We start from the raw sequence: 27512 nt of genomic DNA on the forward strand, positions 1-27512 counted from the left end.
TCCATGCGAAAGTTGAATGTGAAAAGACAAGTTGTAGTTCAGCTATGAAATTACTGTATCTTCTTCACGGTAAGTTTCTTAATCTTTGTTTAATAGAAGAATTAAAACCATTTAATAAAAATGTTATGAAACCGGCTTTTCTGTATTGGTCCTGTTGTAGTTTGTGGATAGCTACATATAATTTTGGATCCGAGACGCGAAGACTGTTCTTGAATGAAGTTGCCTTTATAGTTGGTTAATAAAAGTATCAATATATGGACTTTTTCATATCGGCCCTGTAACATGCCCTTGATATTAATAATGGCCTCGGACAGTTGTAATGGCCCTGGGCGTTGCCTCAGGGCCGTTACAACCATCCTTGGCCATTATTAACACCTCGGGCATGTTACAGGGCCAATATGAAAAAGTCCATACATTAATACTATATTAACATACATAGCACAAATAGGATATACTCAATCTATGTATTTGGACTGCTAAAGTAATTCAGTAAAACTTGTTCTATAGTGCTGTTTCAATTTATAACTTACTGTATTTCTATGAAGTCTTTAAGATGTTCTGTAATGTTGATATATTTACAGTAATTCACAGTATAGGATACATTAGTCAGGGTCACTTTCTTTTTGTAAGACTTCCCTACATCAAAGTCCTACAGAATAGAAAAAAAAATAGTGATCAAAATAAACTGTGTAATGTTGAATTCCCCATTTGGACAAAAAAAGATGTCGTATGCATTTTTCCCCTGCAAGATTGCCTTTTTATACAGCAAGAAAATTTCCTTTCTTTTTGAAGTTAATTGAATTCCTCAGATATTACTAAGGTTTTTGCCGTTGATATCAGCAATTTAAGTAAATGGCGTCTTATGAATGATGGAAAATAAAGATTGTATACTATATCAATTTTTTTCATTTGTGATAGAAAAAAAAGAGTTTTCCTTGCATCTCTGAACTATACTAAAGCCCAAGGGATTCTACTACTGACTATTAATACATACCTTGAAATGTATGACATCAGGCTTGCTATAAAACGGACATCCTTGGAATTCTCTGCCAGCAGCTACTTGTTTTACAATTATACCGGATCTGTGTTTGTCTAATACTTTGTTCAATATTTCCTGTAGAATAATAATACTCTATTTTTCCTATATCATACAAAAATCAAATCACATTTAAAAAAAATATATATTTAACTTGGAAATCTATCAGATTTCAGAAGTTGTTTGTTGGTTTCATTTTAGTCAGTCTTATTAAATACCAAATATTTTTATAATAATATTCTGCAATTCACTTTTTAAATTGATGTTATATAAATCATAGGTGGATCAAGGTAGGCCCTGCGGAGACTAGCTCCCTCCTTTTTGTGGGAAAAATTTGGTTGATTATTAAGGTAATCACTAAAGCATGAACTTGTGAAAAGTTCTGGTTCCCCCACTGTAGTTCTACCATAAATCACATTTGAGGCATATAAATTATTAAGCTAGAAAAGGGAGACAATTTAAAAAAAAAATCAATTTTGATACTAGAGGACATTGATAGACAACTATTTAAGCATACCTTTTCCATCTTACTAGCCCCTGGCAGTTTCACTGTGTTTGTTTCACTAGGTACTTTGTAAGGTTTGTGTTCACTCCACAAACCCTGAAATTCTGGCTGAGCAAGATCTACCTTTCTTTCATCTACAAAATGATATAAAGATAGTACCATAAAAACAAATTTTCCTACTTGAATACATCATTTTCGCAAGTACAAAAAAATGTGAATATAAATAGTGGCTAGTATGTAAAACTGGGATCTTAAAATTCCCATATATAAAAATAAGAAGATCATGAGAATAAATCGCTGTGAAATAAAATTATAGTATATTTTTAAGAGTTGATAGAGCAGAAATTATTTGTTCTTCTATGCACCAACAGAGTCTACCATCAACTAAAAAGGATAGTTGAATCATGTATTAAACTAATTAATATTTTACATATTCAGCTCACAAGTAAATGTAAATTTGTACATACGTTCAAAGTATTTCCATAATTTTGAGAAAATTGAAGATGCTGGTTCCTTGTTATACTGATTACCTACCATCACTTTCTCCATCCTCAGAATCACTAGAGTCAGGTATTTTCTTCTCATCAGAACTAGATGGTCTGACTGATTCTGTTTGTCTTCGTTCACTGTCAGAATCATCTTGCTTTTCTAACTGTTAGTTCAGTAAATAGAACAAATGTCATTTATTATCTGTTTTCACTTTATCATGAAAAAAATCTACATAAACATATCATTATCACCACAAACAAGGCTCTATACAATCTGTAATAGCCTACTACAAATGTCTATAACAGTCTATAACAATTTGACAACATTGTTTAACTACGTTAAAGAACAAGTTATATCGTTTTGGATCATTTACTTCATGATTTTATAAGTGTTATGTGAACATATTTGTTTTAACTCTTTGTTGAACTTGCTATACATTGATACAGTTTCCAGGCATTTTTTTTCAATAAATAATATTAACAAGTTTCTGGAAATACCTTTTAATCTTTCCATACACCCTGACATTTCACAATTATGATTTTGATGAATAATACAATTTTTCTAATAAAAAAACAACAATGGATCCTTTTATTTAGAATTTAATATCAGATTTAATGTAACGTAGACATAGAAGTTATGTCCCTTTAATTATTGTAATACTGTGGTTAATTACCTCATCAATTAAGAAATCTACTTTACTGTCTCTAAGCTCTGTTTCATCAAACACAGAAGACCCTGACATATCTCTCATAATCTTCAAGGGTTTCTTCTTCTGAGCACTTACAACCTACAAAATATTAAACTTGTGAAATCATATTGCTTTTCTTTTTACATTAAAAATTTATTGAAACTAATTGATTTTAATGATTCACAGAACAGTGTGTATTAATTGGATTGAATTTGTTTCACACTTTCAAATTCTCTTGAAATAAAACCCCTAAAATATGTGAAACTTGATATTCAACAAACAATAGTAAACCGATTGTAGATTTCACTTGAACTCTTTATAAAAAAAAATTCCTTGCCATATAATTGCACGAAAACTATGCATCCACTTTATGTTATCTTAACTTATATTATGTTTTTGTAAATAGGTCAGTTAATTATACACTTAACAAAAAATAATAATTTTACAACAAATATAACAATCTTCTTACCAATGATTTTTCCCTTTTTGGATCTGAAAATAGCTGTGGTTGTTGTTTTTTCCTTTTCCTCATTCGTTCTTCTTCCAATAAGATTTTACCCATTATTGTGGATTCTCTACTTCTTTTTTGAACTTCAAAGTCTCTATAGAGAATATAAAACATGACAGAAAAACATATCTTCAATTATGTTTTGATGCTTTTAGAATTATTGCTTTGTATGATAGTCTTTTTCTTCCTGTTGTTTTATATAAGCTACTTTCAAAAGTTAAGTGGTAGGTTTAAACTTTAAACTTACACAGAAATTTAGCTGGAATTTAAAAAGGTGAACAGCGTAAGTTTAATAAGATAAAATAAGCCTTCAAAATGTGTTTTTTTTACTATAAGGGAGACAACTCTAAAAATTGATGAAAAATGAAACAATTTTATACTTTGAGAAGTGAACAGCAAAACAATACTAGACTTTTTGATTGAGTTAAGTCTGCCAATTGATATTTTATCATGTGTTTTTCTATGTTGTGATGTTTTGCTATTGTTTCAGAAAAAAGGAGAAGGTTTGGATCCATTAAAACGTTTAATCCCGCTGCAAATGTTTGCACCTGTCCTAAGTCAGGAATCTGATGTACAGTAGTTGTCGTTTGTTTATGTAATATATACGTGTTTCTCGTTTCTCGATTTTGTTTATTAGATTAGACTGTTGGTTTTCCCGTTTGAATGGTTTTACACTAGTAATTTTGGGCCCTTTATAGCTTGTTGTTCGGTGTGAGCCAAGGCTCCGTGTTGAAGGCCGTTCTTTAACCTATAATGGTTTACTTTTTAAATTGTTATTTGGAAGGAGAGTTGTCTCAGTGGCACTCACACCACATCTTCCTATATCTAATTAAGACTGAGTTTGTATTCTTAAAAAACAATATTGAGAAGACTTCACAATAAAAACTAAATTACATTTCTGATAATTGTTTCACAAAATTAGAGAATTTATTTACGATTTATGTCTTTCAAATGTTTCTATCCTCTTCCTAATGAGAAATTCCTGGTCTGGATTTCCACCCTCACTAAGAATTCTCTGTCTTTCTTCCTCTTCCTGTTGCTTTTTTTCTTTATCTAAAGCCTTATCTCTTGCATGCAAGGCTTTTAAATTTTCCTGTAACAAAATTTTTAATTAAAAAAATGATTTTTGATTTTAAATATTTACAAAACTTCTTGTTTACTATATATCACCCATGAGTTTTTCTTAAAAACTGATATTCAAGTTACTCTCAAAATAATAAAGTATTAAGTATCTGCCTTTAAATTAAACATTTATTAAAACTTCACATATATAGAGGAGTCTGGACTTTCAGTAAAAGAGATTCCCCCCTCTTTTGTAGAGACAAATTTGACAAGATTTGGTGAAATATTACAGATTTTTTTTCAGCAAGCAATTCTTCATCAATGTTAAAATATATATACCCTGTTTGAGGTGATATCTGATTTCAGCTTCAGTAACATGTCCATCTTTTTATGCATATTTTCTTTGTATCTAATATTTTCTTCATCTTGTCGTTTCTTCATTCTAAAATAAGGGAAAAAATTCATAAAACAATATTTTATCGTAAATGTACATAGTTTTCATGAAAGTAATCATTTCAATTCAGATTATTATTGAGGTAATTGTTGCTAGAGATTTGTAAAATAGTTCATATTTTATAAAGATGTTTTCCTGCAAATTTTAGATTGTTATATTAAAAATTCATTTCTATGTTATATTCATAATCAATCTAATTAAAACACAAGTGCTTTGCTCACAAGGATCTGACATACTAGTTTCTTTTCTGAGAATTAAAAAATCAATAAATAATTCATTGGCTTTAAATTTCTGAAGGTGTCTATCAATAAAAATAAATCAGATTATCTTGAAAAGAGGTTCACATTTGGATGTTTAACACAACTTTGGTACAGAACCTGGATCATAGTTTTGAGTCATTTTGCCTAATTGTGAATTTATTTTTTTTATGTTTTATTTTGACTAACTTTTCCATGGTAGCACTGAGATATTTTTGGTGTTTTTCATGACTTTGTTTTGAATCTTCAATGTGCATCTGCTGTCTTTGTCTATGGTCTTCTAATGCTTCCAATTGTTGTCTGAAATAGGAATATAAATACATCTGGGAAGGTTTTATAATATTATATGTTTGCATACTTTTTATTATAAGAGATGTGATATAATTATATTAAGTTAACAGTATTTTTTTAAATTTTAGTATGGAGGATGCAATAGGTTGTAATCCATTTTTGTCAATTCTTAATTTGTTCAATAGCATATCAATCTTGGGTAAAAAATCAAAGATAAAATAAACATTTTAAATTTTATTCAGACCTGTCTTATGTTATTTCAGAAACTATTGCCAGCATTAATTATTTATTGAATAATGGAAATTAATGTGAGATTAGTAATTGGGATTTCTTGATTGGCTTCTTGTGTAACAACAACAATACAATAAAAAATAAAAACTTTTTTTGTGAAGACATATGTGGTCACAACTTTTTCAATGCTAAAAACATTGCAATAATTTCTGCATTAATAGTTTGATAAAAGTAGAAGTACACAATCATGATCAATACTACTTTTTGTTTTAATTTTGTAATATTCCTTTTCACTTGGTAATGGGCTGATATGTGCAATTTGTTTATTACCTTTCTTTACTTTTCCTGTGATGTATAGCCTTTCTAACTTTCCATTCCTCTTTCTTAAGCCTGTCAAGAGCCATGTCTGTTTTTTCTGTTGCTAACTGATGCTCTTTCTTTACAAGTTCATCCTCAGCCAGTAAAAATTTACCTCTCTCTACCTCAACTTTGGCTAGTTCATATCTGTTGAAAAAAAAATAATATTTTAAGAATCATCAAATTATGTTGTGCAAAAATGGTCACGTATATGTTCATTGAAATAGAGGTAAAAGAAAATACACATCAGACCCTTAGAATTATTTGTCAAATTTAGAAAACTGAAAATATTTTCAATACCCCATGCAATTCAAAGAACTTCAACCTATATAGTTTAGTAGCAATATATCAGTAAATCTGAAGAGCATTTTCAAAACATTTTGACATTTTATCTTACTTTAAAATCAATTATTTCCAGCTTTTCTGACTCAGATAAATATGTTAAGTAATTCTAAAACTTGATACACATGAATGAGTTGAAATAACCTACTCTTCATTTTCTAGTCTTTCTTGAATCATTTTTTCTAACGTCCTTTCATCTTCTAATTCCTGACACAGTTTAGCATGCTGATCTCTCAATCTATATAAAGCTGACCTGAAAGTATTTAAGGAGACATCAAGATAGAGAGCAAAACAAATGGTCCATAAAAACAAATGTTGTTTCATAAACTTCAGGGGGAAGTCTGATTTAAAATAATTTGCTGTCCTTTTACTGGTAAATGAAATTATTTTAGTAAAATTATTGATTGTCTCCCTTAGTGGTTTAAATCAATGTGCAGATAACTGAAATTTGTATGTCTAATTAAACATTTTTCCCCCAGTTCTGTCAATTTGAATATTGATTCTACCACTGCATCTTGTGTGATGCCATATTTCTCAGCTTGAGACAGTTAAATTTTCAAATTTGAAATGTGAGGCTTGAGGGTTTCAAATAATTGAATATACTGTGAAATTACTTTTATTCATGGGGTACCAATTTTTCGTGGTTTTCATGGATGACTTTATCCACGAATTAAAGTGTCCAACGAAATAAAAGAACCATTGTCCAAATCAAAACATGGAAAGATCCCCATTGGTAGGTTTGACTACTGATATGATCTAGAGAATATATACCACATCTGAGAATACTATAATAGCAGTCACAAAACTACAACCGCATGCAGGATTATACCCATCTTAATAACCTAACCTGTACAACTTTTGATCTTTTAATTCTCATAAAAAATATTTTTGATCGATGAAAGTCAGATTTCCGGTATTGATATGCCAGTATGATAATGTGTTCATTTTATATCCTCATAGTTCTCAAACATTTGGGAAATAATAATTTCATGCTGGGCTTGATTTATTTAAGAATTATCTGACAATTCAAGATACACTGAAAGCATTTGTGTATGTTACTGTTTTCTTTATGTGACATGTTTATGGCCTACATGTAAATAAAACATTTGATAGTCTTTAATCTGTTGATTAATTTAGCATCGGTTAATTAGTGTTATCACTACAATTTACACAGGTCAAATTTTTACTCTGCAATATCCTTCAAGACAATTTGTAACCTTCATTTCTACAGTTTTAATTTTTTTTTTTTTTTTTAGAAAACTGAAATCCATGAATTTAAAAACCCACGAACATGCAAACATTGCACAAACCACGAAAATTGATACCCAAGAGTTAAAGTACTTTCATAGTATATACACAAATAATAAGTGGTCAGAGTGAGTGCTGAAATATCATCCAGTGGCATACTTCACAATCCTTTCTTTGCTAAACAGTGTTGTTCTATAAATATGTACAATTTATATAACTGACAGGTTTCATTCTCAAATTTTTTCTTCAAATTTTAAACATATATATTATGCTTTCTAAGTTATTGCATAAACAACTGAAATGAAGTTTAACGATCTTGGTACATGGAAGTATACTCATAAACTTATATAGATATGTTGGTGCAGTAATACAGGCAAGTAAAATTATTTTACTTCTAAAGATAAAGTAATTTATTATATTTACTAACGTGTTGCCATCTGAATCTGCAGACTGTATGTGGCCAAACACCTGATCTCTTTCTGTCTCCAACTGACTCATTCTAGATCGACATTGCTTCATTTCTTCTCTTTTAATAAAAAAAAATATATATATCTTTATATAGACGAGTCTAAATTGAAAACTATGTAATATAGGTTCCTTATGTGCAGATGTATTTTTAAAAAATAAGCAATTTTTTGGGAGGTAAAATTTTCAAAATATCTTTTGTCTGAGCAGTGATATTGATTTTCATTTTTCCAAATTCCCATATGTTCATAAACTTGTATGCATTCAATATTTGTTTTCTTTTGATATCATTTTCTATTTCTTGTACAAAGTATTCAAGAAATTTTCTTTAAGCTGAATTTTGTTGCTTTGAAATACACCAAAAACTAAAGTGACAAATTTAAACATTTCCGTCAAATTTTCCAGAATGCCATAAAAAATAATGTCAAATTTGCTACTTGATTTTATCATTACTCAAACTTTTAGACCAACTGGTTATTTGTTGTTCAATTCTTGGACAGAAACTTTTCAATAACAAACAAAGGGATATTTCTGGTTACAACCAACATTTTTACATTTTGGTATTTTTAACCTCGATCATACTTCAAAAATATTTTTATTAGGGGTTCTAATTGTTGTCATTCCATCTCATTGGTTTGTAATTTAAGACTTTGCACATGACACATAAATGAAAAATAAGCAAAATTTAGTTATCTTGATAAATTGCAAAAGTAAAAAACAAAATCGGTTACTGAGTTAACATTTCAAATTTTAGTACTTTTACACTATCAATATAAGTGCATGATATCACCTTGTCTTTTTTATTATTTCTTTAGTGTAGCATACATGTATTAATATAATGTAAAAATAAAGTGTGAAATCCATTTTCACTAAACTAGTGCACGTTTTTGTTTAGGGGCCATCTGTAGTCGGCCTCAAGGTGAGGCATTTTCTCGCAGTGTTAAAGACCCACTGGTGACTTTCGGCTGTTTATTACTCTTTGGTCAGGTTGTTGTTTGTTTTACAAATTAACCATTTCCATTCTCTATTTGATATTCTATGGATTCTTATTTTTTTTGTTATATATTTAAGATTCCTAACCTAGTTTTTTCTGTCAGATATTGATGGTGTTTTACTTTCTCTGTCATTTCATTCAACAAGGCACGTAAGTGGATCATATGTAGCTGTTCTTTTTTTGAGATCTTTTCTTCAAGTAACTCAGGTGTTGGTTCCTCACTGAAAATTAAGAAAAGAATACTTAAATATATGCAATTTTTAAAAAGTAATTTTGCAACACACATTGTATGCAATTTTCCTATGATATTCTGTTTACTCAATGTATTACCTGTTCTTGTTATATGCCATGTATGTACCAATTATCTAAGGATACTTCTTACAGGTATACAACTCAACCAAGATAAAATCTAAAATGATGAAAATTAAACTTGACCTTCACTTTTCACATTGGAAAATTATTCATACTAGTCTAAAAGCAATTTGTATTTTGTTGAGTATTTGAATTAGTGTTGGTGAATTTATCTGTACCCAAGAACTCCACAAATATTAATAAATGTACTCATAAATAATAAAGAATCTACAGAATGTAAATTACATTTGAGACTCTGCATCCTCTTCAGAACCCAGGTCAAGGTCATCTCCTCCTGCATCCCCATCATCATAATCAATGATGTCATCATCAAAACCATCATCATCTAAATATTCCTCCCCACCAAACATATGACCATAATCTTCATCCATGTCACCTGTGAAAAAAAAAAACCAGAGTGCACACGCTGAAATGTTTCGCATTCTTTACTAATCATTGATATTATGTTGAAAGTCCTAAGTATAAAACTTAATAAAAACTGTCACATAAACTTAACATTAACCAAGATAACTAAACAAAGACCAAGGAACCATGAAAATGAGGTCAAGTTCAGATGAACCATGCAAGGCAGACATGAACAGCTAACAATGCTTCCATACAACAAATATAATTGACTTATTACTTATAGCTTAAGAAAAATAGACCAAAACACAAAAACTTGACACTAAGCAATGAACCGTGAAAATGAGGTCCCGGTCAAATAAAACATGCGCGACTGACATATAGATCATAAAATATTTCCATACACCAAATATATATAGTTGACCTATGGCATATAGCATTAGATAAAAAGACCAAAACTCAAAAACTTAAACTTTGACCACTCAACCATGAATATGAGGTCAAGGTCAGATGACATCTGCCCGCTAGACATGTACACCTTACAATCATTCCATACAACAAATATAGTAGATCTATTGCATAAAGTATGAGAAAAACAGACCAAAACACAAAAACTAAACTATAACCACTGAACCATGAAAATGAGGTCAAGGTCAGGTGACACCTGCCAGTTGGACATGTACACCTTACAGTCCTTCCATACACCGAATATACTAGCCCTATTGCTTATAGTATCTGAGATATGGACTTGACCACCAAAACTTAACCTTGTTCACTGATCCATGAAATGAGGACGAGGTCAAGTGAAAACTGTCTTGACAAGCATGAGGACATACCAAATATAATTATCCTATTACTTATAATAAGAGAGATTTCAACATTTCAAAAATTCTGAACTTTTTTTTTCAAGTGGTCACGGAACCATGAAAATGAGGTCAAGGACATTTGACATGTGACTGACGGAAACTTCGTAACATGAGGCCCATATATACAAAGTATGAAGCATCCCGGTCTTCCACCTTCTAAAATATAAAGCTTTTAAAAAGTTAGCTAACACTGCCGCGGCCGCCAGATCACTACACCTATGTCGAGCTTTCTGCAACAAAAGTTGCAGGCTCGACAAAAACTCAACTGAATTCTAACAGAATTTAAAATTCTGATCAATACTTTTGTTGGGGTGAACACTATATACAATATCTTCTTTTTTTATATTCTCTAGTTTGAAATCCCTAAAGAAATTAGCATTTTTCAGAAATTCAAATGTGAGTTTCGTAGATAAATCTGCCAGCTTCCAAATCTTCTTGTAGGTGCACAACAAATGTACAATGTACATAAATTTTTGGAATGCATATATATGCATGCACGTGAAAAAATGGCTACACAAGTATATTTATCATGGAAGACTTATGTACAATGTATAACAAACATGCTCACTTAAATCAAACTCATAGAATATAATAAGGTAGAAGAAGAAGTACATTACAAGCCAATAAAAACTAATAACTGTGTACAAATGCTAGTTGAGGGTCTGGCTCCTGTTATAGTCATAGATGTATCTTTATTCAAATCTGCATAGCCAAGGAGAACCTCACAGATAAAAAAAAAATTGTTGGGGAGGAAGTGCACTCTTTGGAAAAACAGGGAAGACTACACTTTGCGGAAACTCTTCATATATTTGATACTGTAATGGATATGGAGTTTATCAAATATACAATTGTGTCATATTTATTGGAAAGGATAAAGATATGAATAATAGGTGTTCTCATTCCTTTAAGTAATAAAGTTATCACTTCTAGACTTAGCTAGTAGAATCTTGATCATCATGTTACCTTGATCATCATGTTGCATATTATTTTGCAACTGTCTTATTTCAAACAATAACTACAGTTATAAACTTAAATACTGGATCAATGAGACTGATTGTCTAAGTATGTGTTGTGAAAGTGGACTTTAAAATTGAGAATGGAAATGGGGAATGTGTCAAAGAGACAACAACCCGACCAAATAAAAAACAACAGCAGAAGGTCACCAAAAGGTCTTCAATGTAGAGAGAAATTCCCGCACCCGGAGGCGTCCTTCAGCTGGCCCCTAAACAAATATATACTAGTTCAGTGATAATGAACGCCATACTAATTTGCATGACCAAGAGGATATGCAATATATTGTTTTTTAGATGCACAAATTTAAAAGAAGTACCAGATACCTTTTAGCATGGCCACTCGTAACATCATTTTCTATGTTCAAAGGACTGTGAAATTTGGGTGAAATCTCTTACCTGGCATTAAAATTAGAAAGATCATATGAAAGGGAACATGTGTACTAATTAAGTTTCAAGTTGTTCGGACTACAACTTTATAAAAAACTACCTTAACCAAAAACTTTAATCTTAAACAGGACAGACGGATGAACGAACAGACCAGAAAACATAATGCCCCTCTACTCATAGAAGTGCCACGCGTGTACCATGCGCCAGTCATCTGGAACTTGCCCAACATTAATTGAGAATTGAAAGATGTGTGCAAGAGGCTAGAGCAGGCGCTAATTCTGATAATAAATGATTAATGAAGCGAGACAATATCGAGTCTGGTCGTGTTGCCTTGTGTGGGTTTAAGTTTTTAAGAAGCTTGGCAACACCTGTGGTTCCGATGATAATGGGTGCCATTTAGAGATAGGCACTACAATGTAGGTCCCTTATATATCTGGCATTGTGTTGGTATCCTCCTCTGTGAAGATAGATTTAAATTAGTTCAATGTTAACAATATTAATATGGGGACAAAGTCCCCAATAACAGTAGAAAAATAAAAAATAATAAAAAAAAAAATCAAGAAAACTTTTTCCCAAATTTTTATTGTACTAATGAACTCAAAATTCAAAAATGTTCAAATATTTTTATGTCGTGTTTTGATATCCCGCATCTGCTCAGAAATCTACAATGTACTTTCTTTTTATGGTCTCGTTTGTATGAAACTTTGAGTAAAATATTTATTTACAGTCTAGTATAAAATAGGAAGGAACGCAATACCAATACTGAATAGGGCTCTCTCAAGGGTTACTTCGGAGTTCGGACATATTGGATAGGGGGCAGATTTTCATAATGGAGGTACAAATATTGTGGAAAAAACGGGAACACATCATTTATACAGAGCAGTTGCTTAGAAACATCTGTATCTGTATGGTTACGCCGTAGCTACCAATTCTGGCTTTAATACAACGGGGTGAAAGCGCTGTCGTTGTATTCACTCTAGTTTGTTTGCATCTATAATACTGTTGGGGTCCCATACTGTTGCCGCACATTCCATTGTTGATCTAACTAAGGCAATGTAAGCGGTTTTCTTACATTCCTACGGGCAGTATCTTAAATTCCTTCTGAGGTAGCCAAGGCCATGGAAAAATAATTCATAATTTCCCCTAACCCAACCAGGTCACTGTTTTACCGCCGGGTCATTTAATTTTTATGGGGTGTGTAGAATCTGTTTTGTTTTTGATGCTCAGGATGTAGCATTTTTAGCATTAAATCACATATCCCATTCTTCTAGGTTTGCTAGGTCTTCTTGCAGCAGTTTGTGGTCTTTTTCTGTTTTGATGGTTCTATACAGTAGGCAGTCATCGGCGAACAGCCGTACTGATGACTTGACAGTGTCTGGAAGGTCATTTAATTATGTGACATAACTTCATAAGAAGAGTAATGGTCCAAGTACTGTTTCCTGTTGAAATCCAGAGTCCACTTTTACTTCTTCAGATTGTTCCCCCCTCTACTACAACTTTCATCTTCCTCTGTGTAAGAAACATATTTAGCCAGTTGTTAAGTGGTGACAGGTCCTCAGATTCTATTTTCTTCCATTTTTGATAATAGCTTGTTATATGGCACAGTGTCAAAAGCTTTGGAAAAAATCCAGGATTGCAATGTCAAGTTTGTAGTCCGGCGTCAAATGCTTTCATGAAGTCTTGCAAGGTGACTAGCAGTTGTGTTTTGCATGAATAGCCAGATCTATATCCATGATTAAGTGATGTTAAGACTGTGTTCATCAAGGTGTTTTAGAATGTGCTTGCATACGATGTGTTCTAGTAGTTTGCAAGGTACTGATGTCAATGAGACTGGTCTATAATTTTCTGCTGCGTGTTTGTCTCCCTTTAGTGAAGATGCACGAGATGTTTGGAAGATGGCAGTTAGTCCTGGTGCTATTTCTGATGCACATTCTTTTAGTATTCTGTTTGGTATACCATCTGGTCCAGATGCTTTTGATGGGTTTACATCTTTAGTAGTTTTTCGAGACCTTTAGTTTTTATAATAAGTTGTGGTATTGATTCTTTGATGTATTTTGTTGTTTTAGGTATTGATGTTGATTTGTCAATTGTGAATATGGATCTTAATTGTTGAATTAGTATTTCAGTCTTCCCTTTGCTGTCACTGACCAGTTTCCCTTTGTTTTTTAACGGTGATACTCTTATGTTGTCTGTTTTTCTGGATTTGATATACTTCCAGAATGGCTTTGAGTTGCTTGTTTCTAGGACGTTGATGATGGTATCATTTTATGTATGAGTATTCTACTTTTCTGATAAATTGCTGTTTTACTTCTCTTTGAAAATGTCTGTCCACTTTTTAGATATTTAAGCTTGGTGGTATAGTGGTTAGTTTCTTTTTGAACAGTTTCCTAATTTTGTGGTTTATCCAGGGTAAGTTATTTTTGGAGCGAATTTCTTTAGATGGGATATGTTTGTCCATGCTTGTAAACAGCTCTTTCTTGAAGGTGTAGCTCATCTCTTGTGTGTTTATTTCGCGGTCCTGCATCTGTCAGATTTTTGTTGATTTTATTGTTATTTCCTCTTTAATGCTGCTCCAGTTTGCCTTAGAGTAAATATACATGTAGCACTTCCTGTGGGTGCTACTACGGTTTGGAGTCAGAATCTGTAACTATCATTTCGTGGTCTGATATACCAGGTGTGTTTTTTTATGTTTTGACAAGTGATGGTTTTGTAGTACATGTAAGTACTATACCAAGGAGGTTGTCTTCTCTTGATGGTTCTTCATGGATTTGAGTAAAATGGAAGGATGCTGTTATTTTCATGTCAATTGAGTTGTTTGGGACTGACATTGATTCCTAGTTTATATCTGGACAGAAAAAATCTCCAGTTAGCATGATGTTTGTATTTGACATCATTTGTAATTTGTAAAGATTTCTCTAGTCGTCTAGGCATTTCATGTTTCTATGTGACATGTAGAATGACCCAATTAGCAGTTATTTTTTGCCTTTAAGGTGTATTTTTACCCATTCTATCTCACAGTTGGTGACTAGACTGGACTGTTCAATCGATATGATGTTCATGTTGACCATGATGAAGACTCCCCCACCAAGTGTTCCCCTGTTGTTTCTGTATGCGTTGTAGTCATCTGGGAATACTTCGCTTGATTTGATAGCGTCCCTAGTGCTGGTTTTCCCTGGTTTTTCTCATTTTAGCCAGCATTCTGTTCCACAGATGATGTCAGGTTTGATGTAATTTATGGCTGCCTTGAATTCTGAGGTCTTGTCATTTATACTTCGACAATTAACAGTTAAGTGTAATACTATCAAGTTCCTTTTGCTGTTCAAGTTAAAATACATTATTGCTTTGTGTTCTACTTTTGTTGCTATAACTTTGCATAGGATTTCCCACTCTTTCATACCATTTCGACCTCTTTCCTGAAAATCTGCCCCTATCCAATATGGCCGAAGTAACTGTGAAGAGCCCTATTTTGTTTTTAATAATTCCTTGATATGAAAAATCGTTACCTGATGATAGCATTTCTTAGTTTACATTGCAGATGATGTCATACATTTTGTTCATACATTTTTTATTTTAAATAACGTCACAACTAAAATCCCAAAACAACAGATCCAAAATAGGAAACATTTCATTTTTTTAACAAATATTCAACGTTCATCATAACAAACAGACAAATATGGCTTTATTGACATGCCAAAAATTAGTCTGAGTACAGACTTCATAATGTACCTGTGAAGTTGAAAAAGTTGTAATGCCTGGCATCCACTAGATATATTAAAGTTAAATGCATTTTGCGTTTTAGAAAGATAAAATCTCTATTGGATTTTGAATTTTGAAGGGAATTTTTTTTCCTTCATGCAAAAGGTGATAAAATTAACTAAGTTGTAGTACAACTATGAGATGCTCCCTCAGGTAAAAACTGGTTTGCATTGTTTTCATTGTCCTTAATTGACATGGACAAAAGGTATCTTCACAACTATAGGTGAGTTAAAGAGTTTATTTGAGTCAGTGAGTGGACAGTATCTGTATCTGTATGTTACACAATGCAGGATCTGATCGCGGATATATGTGCACTAGAAGGAGAGCGGGTTGATTAGTCCAACCGTTGGAGGGCAGCTGTGAAAACCTCAACTGTCTTTTGACATGCAGTTACCTCATCCAGATGGTTCCACTCTACTATTGTTTTTGAAAAAAAAAGACTTCTTCCCAATGTCTGTTTTGCAGTCTATTAATTTGTACGATCTACTATTTCTGGTTTCTTGTCTTTCCACAATGATTGAGTATTGAAAGTCACAAAAGTTTTTCGCTTTGTCTTGGCGTTTATTTCTTGTCTTTTGTGGTAATTTGTTGGATCAATAGCCGACACCAATCCCTCAACCACTTTGTAAAACATAGTCAGCCCCTGATGTTTCCTTCGCTCTTGGAGAGGTGGTAGTTTAACTGGGGTAAAGCTGATGACCGTAAATGCATTCACTGTCATCCCAAGATGTCGGATGAAAAATTAGGTCAGTTTCTGTATTGTCTGTTAAAGTGTTTCTACATGTATATCATTTTCTTTACAAATCATACATTGAAACGATGTAAATTTATAAAAGAATCACTCGGAAATCACTAATTACTTCCGAGAAATGTGCATGAAACAGGAAATTCGATTTGAAAAAATCGCTCAGATGACCGTAAATCACATTTGAGATGCATAACAGAATCAGCGATTCATAACAAGGGTGACCCGTAATTGCTTTTAAGATGACCGTAACTCTTTAAGGATGACCCTCAATTCTAAGAAATATCCGTATTTATATAACTACCTTTTTGTATCAAATGATTGATCATGTTGGTATAAAAATATTAATATGAGAGTATTATCCTATAGGTAGAAGAAAATAAGACGTGCTTCAAATGCAAAGATTACCATATCTATCTTTTTTACAGTACAGGGGTTAATTTTTAAAATGAATTTGCAAAAAGACATGCAAATGAACAGGTAGGGAAAACATGATACAAAAGCGCGATAAAATGACACCTTACAAGTATAATGAAAAAAATGCGGTGCACAGCCTCCAACTGCTCGACAAAAGATTTTTTTTTATTTCTTGGATTTCTTTTAATGACATATAATAAACAACATTTTTTAAAATGCCAATGCATGTACACCCATTGATATTATATCGTCTTCCATTTGTCGTGCAAATAAAATAACAGAAATATCTGGAAAATATCATACAACTAAACTAGTGCAGCAAAGTAGATCCTTTAAATAGTCTTGTACGAATAGCGTATCACAAGGCGGAACGTTGTCAATTTGTATATACATTGTATATATACAGAAATGTTATTCATACAGTCAGGGTTCTACTTCTTCAAAATTATCTCCCCTGGTTACACCAGTTCATGCTCACAATCATAGAAATGGAAGCCATAGTTTGATGACGTTCTGCCAATTTTGCTCTTGAAAACTGATAAATTTATCCACATAGCACCATTACAATATCGTTAAGTGTCATTTATATTTTAAAAGACAAATGTATCTACTAGCTAATGAGCATCAGTTAATGATCTTGTCTGCATTGATTAAACTTAAAAAAATATTGTCTGTTCGGATGTCAGGTGGCATTCTCGAAAATTCTTTAGCATTTAAAAAAAATCTAATTAAATATTTCGTGGAAGGGCAGACTAAACATTTTCAGTGATTGGAGATTATAAACCCTAGTTATCACACACAAAATTTTTTTTTTAAAGATATCCATTTTCATCATCCAAATTAAAGGACTGTCGTCAAGTACTTTTAAAAATAAAAATAGCTATTCAAACACACCTACTCTTGTTTTTGTGATTCATTAGATAAGGATTTCCCTTGACCCATATATTTCATCTTTTCGTACTGTCATTTTTTACGTTATAAAGTCAACCTGTAGATTTGATATACAAAAATGATAGAATCTGAAGTGAGATGCTATATCAAATACTCTTGCTTTGTACGTTTTAATGACAAAATATACACCCCAAACATGAAAAGGTGCATTCTCTTTTCTCTTTTCGATACAATCGTTACCTATTTTGGGGATTTTTTTTGATTGACATAATGGAAGGACAGACACAAATATTTCTGAACTAAAAGATTGATATGTTCTCCGTCCGTGGTTGGGGTGTTTTACCTCACAAATGCTACTGGTATTTTTTTATATACACATTAGTATCTGCATTTATCTTATAAATTTGTTGTGAGGTTCCAATGTCGTCATTTGCATTTTTGATTGACCAAGTAATGATAATCCTTGTATGAATCGGAGGTTTATATGCATTTTCTACATCCAACTTGAATGGTTTTACACTAGTAATTTTGGGGCCCTTTATAGCTTTTTGTTTGGTGTGAGCCAAGGCTCCCTGATGAAGGCTGTACATTGACCTATAATGGTTTACTTTTTTTTTTTTTAAATTGTTATTTGGATGGAGAGTTGTCTCATTGGCACTCACACCACATCTTCCTTTATCTATATAGATACCCATGTCGTCCACTTGATATCTTATTGTTTTGCATTACCATGTAAAAGATACATTGAAAACTTATGCAAATGGTGTTTTTAAAATAAAACACTTCGTTATTAAGATGAAAATTTTGTTTTATTTGTTTCTTTTAACTTTTAAAAATTTTGTTACTACATGTATATCAAACATTACAATAAACATTTATTGCTTTCTTGATAAACAAAGAGCTTCGATTCTTTTGTTCTATTTCAAAAGTGTTTCCGCCTGCATATATCAAGACAAATTAAGATTTTAATCTGCTTCCTCTGGAACCATACACGGGCTCGATTACCAAATTATTCGTATGTATTATTAATGTTTTTAATGCTCCATTTATTGGCATTATGTTTTTGTGGTCTGTGCGTAAATTTGTCTGTTTGTTTGTTCGTTTGTCCAGCTTCAAGTTAAATAAAATTGAAACTTAGTACACATTTTCTCTATGGTACATGTATGATCTTTTTAATTCTTATGCCAAATTACAGTTTTATCCCATTTTCACAGTCCACTAAACATAGAAAATGATAGTGTAGATGAGACATCAATGTACTAGGGACATATTAATGTTTCTTTAAATTTTCGTCCTTTCGCTGTCAATTTGTGTTAAAATTTTAACGTCGTTGTCAATAAATATTTCATTGTTTACGAGAAATATGCAATTTACTATCATTGTCATAAATCTAAAATACAGCCAATGATATTATAGTTTAACCCTTTCCTCCATTAATATTTTTTTTGCATACTTGATTCGCATAGGATTTTTCAATAAAAGGCTAAAATTATGCCTTAAAGTATTAACAAATTGCGAAAAACAACTTTTTTCATCAAATAAATTCAAGTCAGATATTCATATGAATATCCTTTTCATATTGGATACAAATTTTATTATGTTAAAAGCAGACACTTTGTAGTCAAAGCGTTCCAACTGAGGTACTACACAGGCGTCAAAAAGCGTCATTATGGGGTAAAATGGGTGGCGTCAAAAGGCATCACTATGGAGGAAAGGGTTAAACAAGAGTGCACACACTGAAATGTCTTGCCTTCTATACTAATCATTGATATTATGTTGATAGTCCTAAGTATAAAGCTTTATTACAACTGTCACATAAACTTAACTTTAATTAAGATAACTAAACAAAGACCAATGAACCTTGAAAATGAGGTCAAGGTCAGATGAACCATGCCAGGTAGGCATGTACAGCTAACAATTCTTCCATACAACAAATAAAATTGACTTATTGCTTATAGTTTAAGAAAAACAGACCAAAACACAAAAGCTTAACACTGAGCAATAAACCTTAAAATTGAGGTCAAGGTCAAATAAAACCTGTGCGACGTACATGTAGATGATGAAATATTTTCATACACCAAATATAGTTGACCTATTGCATATAGTATTAGAAAAAAAGGCCAAAACTCAAAAACTTAACTTTGACCACCCAACCATGAAAATGAGGTCAAGGTCAGATGACATCTTCCCGCTAGACATGTACACCTTACAATCATTCCATACAACAAATATAGTAGACCTGTTGCATTTAGTATGAGAAAAACACAACAAAACACAAAAACTTAACTAGAACCACTGAACCATAAAAATGAGGTCAAGGTCAGATGACACCTGCCAGTTGGATATGTACACCTTATATTCCTTCCATACACGGAATTTACTAGCCCTATTGCTTATAGTATCTGAGATATGGACTTGACCACCAAAACTTAACCTTGTTCACTGATCCATGAAATGAGGTTGAGGTCAAGTGAAAACTGTCTGACAGACATGAGGACCTTGCAAGGTACGCACATATCAAATATAGTTATCCTATAACTTATAATAAGAGAGAACTCATCATTACAAAAATTCTGAACTTTTTTTTCAAGTGGTCACTGAACCATGAAAATGAGGTCAAGGACATTGGACATGTGACTGACGGCACATGAGGCCCATATATACAAAGTATGAAGCACCCAGGTCTTCCACCTTCTAAAATATAAAGCTTTAAAGAAGTAAGCTAACGTCGCCGCTGCCGCCGGAACTGCCGCCACTGGATCACTATCCGGTATCCCTATGTCGAGCTTTCTGCAACAAAAGTTGCAGGCTCGACAAAAGGGAAATTTATGAAACATATTTATATCCGCTAACCGAGCCCCTATTGAGATCGACAAACTCAACAAAAAAAGCTTTGAATACAAATCGGATATTTCTTAAAATTGATGGTCATCCTATAAAAGTGACGGTCGTCCTATATAAATTAGAGTCAGTCTTTACAAATTACGGTCATTCTTTACAAGTTAGTCATCTTTTTACCAATCACTGTCATCCTTGTTTTAAGTTACGGTCATCTTAAAAATATTTTGATTATGATTTACGGTCATCTTAACGATTTTCTTATCAAATTTCCTGTTTCATGCACATTTCTCGGAAGTAATTAGTGATTTCCGAGTGATTCATTTATAAATTTTCATTGTTCCAATGTATGATTTGTAAAGTAAATGATATAGAAACACTTTAACAGACAATACAGAAACTGACCTAATTTTTCATCCTACATCTTGGCATGACCATGAATGCAGTTACGGTCATCAGCTTTACCCCAATGAGTTTTAGCTTAGAAAGCATATTTGTGACACACCTGGTGTCTCTGGATTTATAGTTGTGCAGGATCAAACATGCTTCTCTTTTCTGTATGCTTTCTATTTTTTCTATTTCCCTGAGGGTGAATGGGTCCCAGATGACAGCAAGGTTTTTGCACTCTTGGGGGCACTGGCGCAATTTTCTTCTCAGGAACCCTAGTGTACAGCTTGCCTTGCTTATTGAATTCAAAGTAAAAATGTATCAAAGGTGTTTGTTTATTTTTACACCTACTTCAGAAAGGAAAATAAATGCCCATCGAAAACCTAGAAAGATTATATCTTTCTTAAACACAAAAAGCATTTAACTTTTATACTTCTTCTGCCTGATAATGGCCACAATCAACGAGCTGATTATTATGCCATGACTTGGGTGCGCATATATCTATATATCTAGTGGATGCTAGGTATTAAAACTTTCCAAACAGCACAGGTAAGTCTGTACACAGAGTAGTTTTTGAGGTGAAAATACGGCCATATTGTTGTCCATTTGTTATGATGAACCATAAGTTACAAAAAAATAATTCATACAGACCTCGTCAAATCAGCAATTACAGGTAATATTATAATTTTCAAGCATTAAACCTTTATTCATTATTTCTCTTTAAAATCTGAGAAAGCAGAGGAACACTTTAAAGACAAGAGAATACATTTAAGTCCATAAATACTAAATAACGGACATAAAAACCTTGTTCTCTTAACTGTTTACAAACTATCCACCATCTGTAGCAACAATAATCTCGTTTCACTTCACGCTAAAAACGTGACTTCATTTACAGGATAATGCTAAAACACAGCTAGTCAAGTCCCCTCTTTTTAAAAAAAAATAATTATCACGGCCTCTTCGGACAATAGACCGCCTTTTTTACATTTCTATTCTTGTTGAGGTTTTTTTATATTTATATTTTGTATATCATGCACGGGATACAACTATCCGGAATATTTTTACTTTAATGATTGAATAGGCTAGCAGAGATTTTTGAAAGTTTAAAAACGGATCGTTTTAAACAATCTTACCTCATAAAAAATGTGTACATGAAAAGAAAATGCAGTTTTATTACCTTATAAAAAATACGACATAATCCATTCATACGTGCTTTATTGTATGATGTTGGAATCAGCTAAATCACAAAAAAAGTGCTCTTAAGGGCATATCCAACAGTTTATTTCTGACGGTGAGAATTTTTTCCCTTTAAGATATTTTATTCTTCAATTGACAGAGAATCTAATTTTGCCCAAAAAAATATATGTTGTCGATTTCGTTTTTGCAAAAAATGTTGCTGAAAATTGAACATTTTTGGAATTTTGGAGTAAAAAACGTTTTTTTGTTAAAAAATTTAAATATGATTTTTTAATCAAAATATACTTATATAATTGGGCTCAAATTGAAGCAAAATAATTCAAGATGGTTAGAAAAATCTAACTTGACCATTTAAAGAATTAATTCTTACTCAAATAAAGCCAAAAACGTCATGGTTACCCCCAAAAACGGTAAGAAATGAACATTTGAAATGCACATTTTAGATTTTTTTAAATATTTCTAACGGTGTCGATTTGACCAAAGTAAGATATGTTATTCTTTGAAAAAAATGGAACGTCATAACGTTTTGAAAAATATTTGTCACCGTACTCGTTTTTGAGAAAAATCGAGTAATATCATACTGTTTACTCAATCCCTTCCGTAAGCCTCACAAATTGCGCCAAAAATAAGACGTTTCGGAACGTATATAACGTTATAGTTCCCGCTAATTTTTCATAGGCAGTGCGACGGTGTTGCAGACAAATGTATTTTTACACTGTGACTTTGTTGGATAGTTGTCTCGACAGCAGTCATGTCGCCTCTTCTTCTTTATAATGGACCAGTATATGAACGAGATAATAATTCAGTTAGCTCTTCTTTAGTGTTCGTCAAAATTGTGAAACCCGGGTGTGAAACATGCAAACCATTAACCCGAATAATTCAGTCGTTATATTCCGCTGATCTACGATTACTACCTAGCAAGTAGGAGAGATCGATTACGGGGAGGTACTGAATTATTCGGTTTATAGCAAACCATGGAATAACAAACTATTAAAATAGTCCCCGGCTATCGTATACGGTATTTCATCCCTCTTTTACAACAAACGAATTACACGTTAGAAGTCCGTTTCTGTGTGTCGGTCTATAGTACAAAGCAGGGTTAATTTTCATATTATATTTACATTTGATGTTTTTCATTTAATATAAACCACTTGACGTCCGTCGTCATTATTTATTTTACCGTTACTTTACAAAGAAGTGTTTGTCTTACACTGATTTACATTACACTGTCTATATAATTTCACATATCGAAATCAATAAAGAGCACGTGAAATTTTGCAACCAAACACTTGTCTAAAATCTCACCCACTCCGTATTATATATTCCTGTTGCAGTTTTGGCTTTTTCTCTTTACAGGCTTCTAGCTATAACAAAAATCTGTATGTTGACTCTTAGTGTTTTAAATTATATGTGTCGTTGGTTTGCTGACGTATTAATGTATACCTTTAAAATCTTTATCATTAAAAATGGATTGATTGGGTATAGAAATATTCCGTCTCAGGACTGCTCCTGTCCAACAGTTACGTGTATATATTTGCTAAAATTGGGTGCGGCCGTTTAGCTGCTCGGATGTATAAATTTGCAGCCTCATTTAGTCGAAATAAAAATGTCGTAATATCAGATGCATAGAGTAAGGAGAGTTTCGCGCTATCTATACGCTAAAATGCCATCTAAATAAATGATTGAAGGGATGAAGGAACTTCGAATAAAATCTATAAACAACAACAAAGGTCACATGAAAATTGAAGTTGCGCCTTTTGCAGTTGTAGATGAAAACATACTTTGATGAACAAACAGATCAGTTTGACATTAACTTGAGCATAAACAAAACGACCGAAAAATGTTGAATGTTAAAATAAATTGTGGACATTTTTTCGTGTGTTTTTGCTTTTATGACATATTTACTATAATTTATATAAGTATATGAAATTGAAACTGTGACAGTATTTTTTTTAACCTAAACGAGCCTGACTGCCGTGGTTTTACGCTTCAATATATGAGTTATTGCATATATACACAATGGAAATTGTTTTCTGTTCTACTGCCCTCTACATAGTTTGGCTGTATACAATGTAACCACTGATGTAGACTACTAGAGTGGGGCGCTCATATTCGCCGTGGACACAATTTCGCCGTTTTATAATTTTAAGGTGTAAAAACTTCAAAGGATGGTTGAAATGGAAGAAATATGCCGAGAAATTATATTTTTAAAACAAATATGGTTATTTTTGAAAATGAGACATAATTTCGAAACTAACCGCAAAGGACCGAAAAACGGACATCGGTTTACAGCCAATTTCCTGAATGAAAAAAAAAATCAAAGAAATATTTCTTAGTTATTTTCTTGACTGATTGCCCAAAATGTCAGATTTTTACACCTTTCAAATGTCTGCTATTCATCTATAATGAAATTTATTTGATAAATATTGTTTAAAGCTGCAGTTGTTTGGTTTAAAATAGATATGCAAAAACGGCGAATATGTGTCCCCCGTTGACAAAAAATCAGGAAATTTCAAACACCCTTTAATCACACTTTTCAGATGATTTTTCTCAAAACAAACACGTTTTCAAGCTAAGAATAATTTGCATTTGAAGTTATCTTCATATAGAAATATCAGTATACTTCAAAAACATAAAGACCTGAACATAAACTGAAGAAAACATGGAAAGATATGGCGAAATTGAACACCCCACTCTATATTTTTATTGATTATTCAAAAAAGTGAATTCAAAGAGAAAGATGCGGAAAGAAATTCTAAAATTTTCGTTTTGAAATAAGATATAAAATAAAAATAAAAAACCAAAACTGGAACACTGTTTGAGACAATTATCAGTTGAGAACTAATGATTATGCATCACTATATGAAACTGATGAATTGATTGTTGCCGTGCTCCAGTGGCAAATATATCACGCATATCTACGACGAGGCGAGAGTGGATCGATTGATACATTATCAAGATATAAAGAGTGTACTAGCGGTAAAACGTATGCCGTACTAGATAAAGTTGAATGATGATCAAAATCGTGAGTAAAGCTATTAGCCCTCCCCTCTCCCCATTTTGAATTATGGTATTTTGTCAAAGGCTGTTTTTTTCCCATCATGTTATGGACCTACTGACTGAAAGGGCGTGTCTAATAAGTAAAGACACCTACACTGGTTTTTTTTTTTGTGTTTTATTTTTAAATTATATTTGTTTCCTCATACATAAGTAAACACCAACATCGTCGGATATTTTCTACTTGTATGTCAGTGTATATATTACAATGTTTTCCTATTTCAATATTTTTTTATTACTGTGTCATCTTTTGTTTTACATTGTTTACCGGTTAAAGTTCATATTCATTTAAAGAGCTACTGTATATCTATTAGCACTTCAACGCAAAGCTAGATGCATGATAAATGCTATATTACGCCGTATTTATTTTTTCTCAAGAAACCTTTTTTTTTCATCTTTCTCAAGTAAAACCAAACTTTAAGTTTTCTATCCTGAATGACAAAATCTCGGAAAAAGTTGATAAAGAACTAATTACAATTTGTGCTACTTTCTTATGCAATAATAAATCATTATGCATTTGATCTCGTTGTTTTCTACTGTATTGAAGATAATTTAATAAATCGGAAACTTAAGTGAGTATGGTCTAGTAATGATTAAGATAATTCCAGATTTAAATCTCGCGAGATTTCTGTGGTTAATAGAGTCTTTATCAAAGTATTAAAGGTACTCGAAGAAATGGTAAATTTGAAGCATGAATTAACTGTTTCAGTGTTAAATTTAACATAATTAATTGAATAATTTTAGTTCATACGTAATTATGTATTTCAATGTCATTTTAATTTTGATTATTTGTATTATTGAAAAAGAGACATTATTTGATATTGTATTAAAAATACGATATTAAATAAATAATACGTAATAAATTGTATGTCTTGTATCAGAGTTAATTTTATTTGATTGTTTCATAATGGGTTTCTATTAAATATACACCTGTCTCGGAGACATAATGTCACAGTGTGACATGTATATTCGGCTTGAATTATCCGATGGTCAGGTAAATCACAACCTGTTAAAATGAGGTTTATTTGACACCTGGTACACACGAATTGTATTATATGTCTCTGTAAATTAACAGTAGTTTTTACCTTCATAATTTTTCATCAAAAGGCTTTTAGGATTATCCTTCTGATAGATCCGTGTTTTACTCGCTCGGATTATTATTATTAAAAACACTGTTTTGGTATCTATTCTATATTCTCAAAACTACATATATGCAGTTATGCTACAAATCATGGCTACATTGAACTCCCAGTTTTTGGCTACACGTGCTGATCTTATCTATATTGAATTTCATGCATATTCATTAGCTATGTAGGCATGTCAAAATCGTGTCATACGCGATAATGACCAGCCAGTACACACTGTAAAGATTTCATTAACCAGTATTAAAAGATAAACATAACATCCCCGCCCACAAATTAGAAATTTCTAAAAAATTCTTATTGGTAAATAACTATTTATATAAAAATTATGAATAATAATAATTATAATAAAAGAAAATTGAAACAATCTCTCAGCAAATACTAATTGTACTTTAATAATTTAATATAGACACAGTTAAAACTTGACAAAAAATCTTACGTTCTCATTAAATAATAATTCTGTGTGTTAAATTAAATAACTGCTAATTTTTTTAAGTCTTAAAAAAAACAACCAAAAAAGCACAGTTTTAATAGATCCAGAATAAAAGATTTCTTTTTCTTCGTTGAAATATGCAGTAAAAAACGGATCCTCCACCATGATAGATCCGTGTTTTACTTGCTCGGATTATTAATATTAAAAACACTATTTTGGTATCTATTCTATATTCTCAAAACTACATATACATACAGTTTAGCCTGAAATCCGGCCCAATCTAGCTGCGCGTCGCAAGCCAGGACCCCAGGCTAATATACAGTTATGCTACAAATCTCCAACTCCCAGTTTTGGCTACACGTGCTGATCTTATCCACATTCTTGCATATTCATTAGCAATGTAGGCGTCTCAAAATCATAATCAAAAGCGATAATGACCAGCCAGTACACACTATAATGATTTCATTTAACAGTATTTAAAAGATAAACATAACACTTTTCGCCTTATGCATAGAGCATTATGTTTGGTGTTTGAATAAAACAATAAAGATCGAAAGATATTCGAGGGCAGCGTTTAAATAAAAAGCCAAACTGCATGCCACTAATGATCTGCATTTGAAGTCAAATATGCTGACCAAAAGCTTACATAAAAAAAACCTGCACAATACGACGTGTTGACGACCAATCTTAAATTCAAGTACAATAATTTTTCTAGGACTGTGCCAATTTTTGGTCGTATACG

At 32.1% G+C, this 27512-nt stretch overlaps 1 protein-coding gene across 4 annotated transcripts in view; it reads right to left on the reverse strand.

The window, feature by feature from the left end:
• The window catches only part of LOC134693837 (cilia- and flagella-associated protein 74-like), a 53645-nt gene extending 31851 nt beyond the window's left edge, over positions 1-21794 (reverse strand). For all 4 annotated transcript variants that reach the window (XM_063554769.1, XM_063554768.1, XM_063554767.1 and 1 more), the window contains exons 1-15: positions 21746-21794; positions 9525-9675; positions 9014-9148; positions 7896-7994; positions 6369-6473; positions 5852-6025; positions 5189-5299; positions 4628-4730; positions 4162-4319; positions 3188-3320; positions 2704-2817; positions 2076-2193; positions 1554-1675; positions 995-1114; positions 531-649 (exon numbers count right to left, since the gene is read on the reverse strand). In XM_063554769.1, coding sequence (XP_063410839.1) covers positions 531-649; positions 995-1114; positions 1554-1675; positions 2076-2193; positions 2704-2817; positions 3188-3320; positions 4162-4319; positions 4628-4730; positions 5189-5299; positions 5852-6025; positions 6369-6473; positions 7896-7994; positions 9014-9148; positions 9525-9670 — 1757 coding nt within the window. In that variant the 5' untranslated portion in view covers positions 9671-9675; positions 21746-21794. The remainder of the gene's footprint in view (positions 1-530; positions 650-994; positions 1115-1553; positions 1676-2075; positions 2194-2703; positions 2818-3187; positions 3321-4161; positions 4320-4627; positions 4731-5188; positions 5300-5851; positions 6026-6368; positions 6474-7895; positions 7995-9013; positions 9149-9524; positions 9676-21745) is intronic.
• Positions 21795-27512: the final 5718 nt, after the last annotated feature.

Source organism: Mytilus trossulus, chromosome 12 (assembly GCF_036588685.1).
Source record: "Mytilus trossulus isolate FHL-02 chromosome 12, PNRI_Mtr1.1.1.hap1, whole genome shotgun sequence".
NCBI lineage: Eukaryota > Metazoa > Mollusca > Bivalvia > Mytilida > Mytilidae > Mytilus > Mytilus trossulus.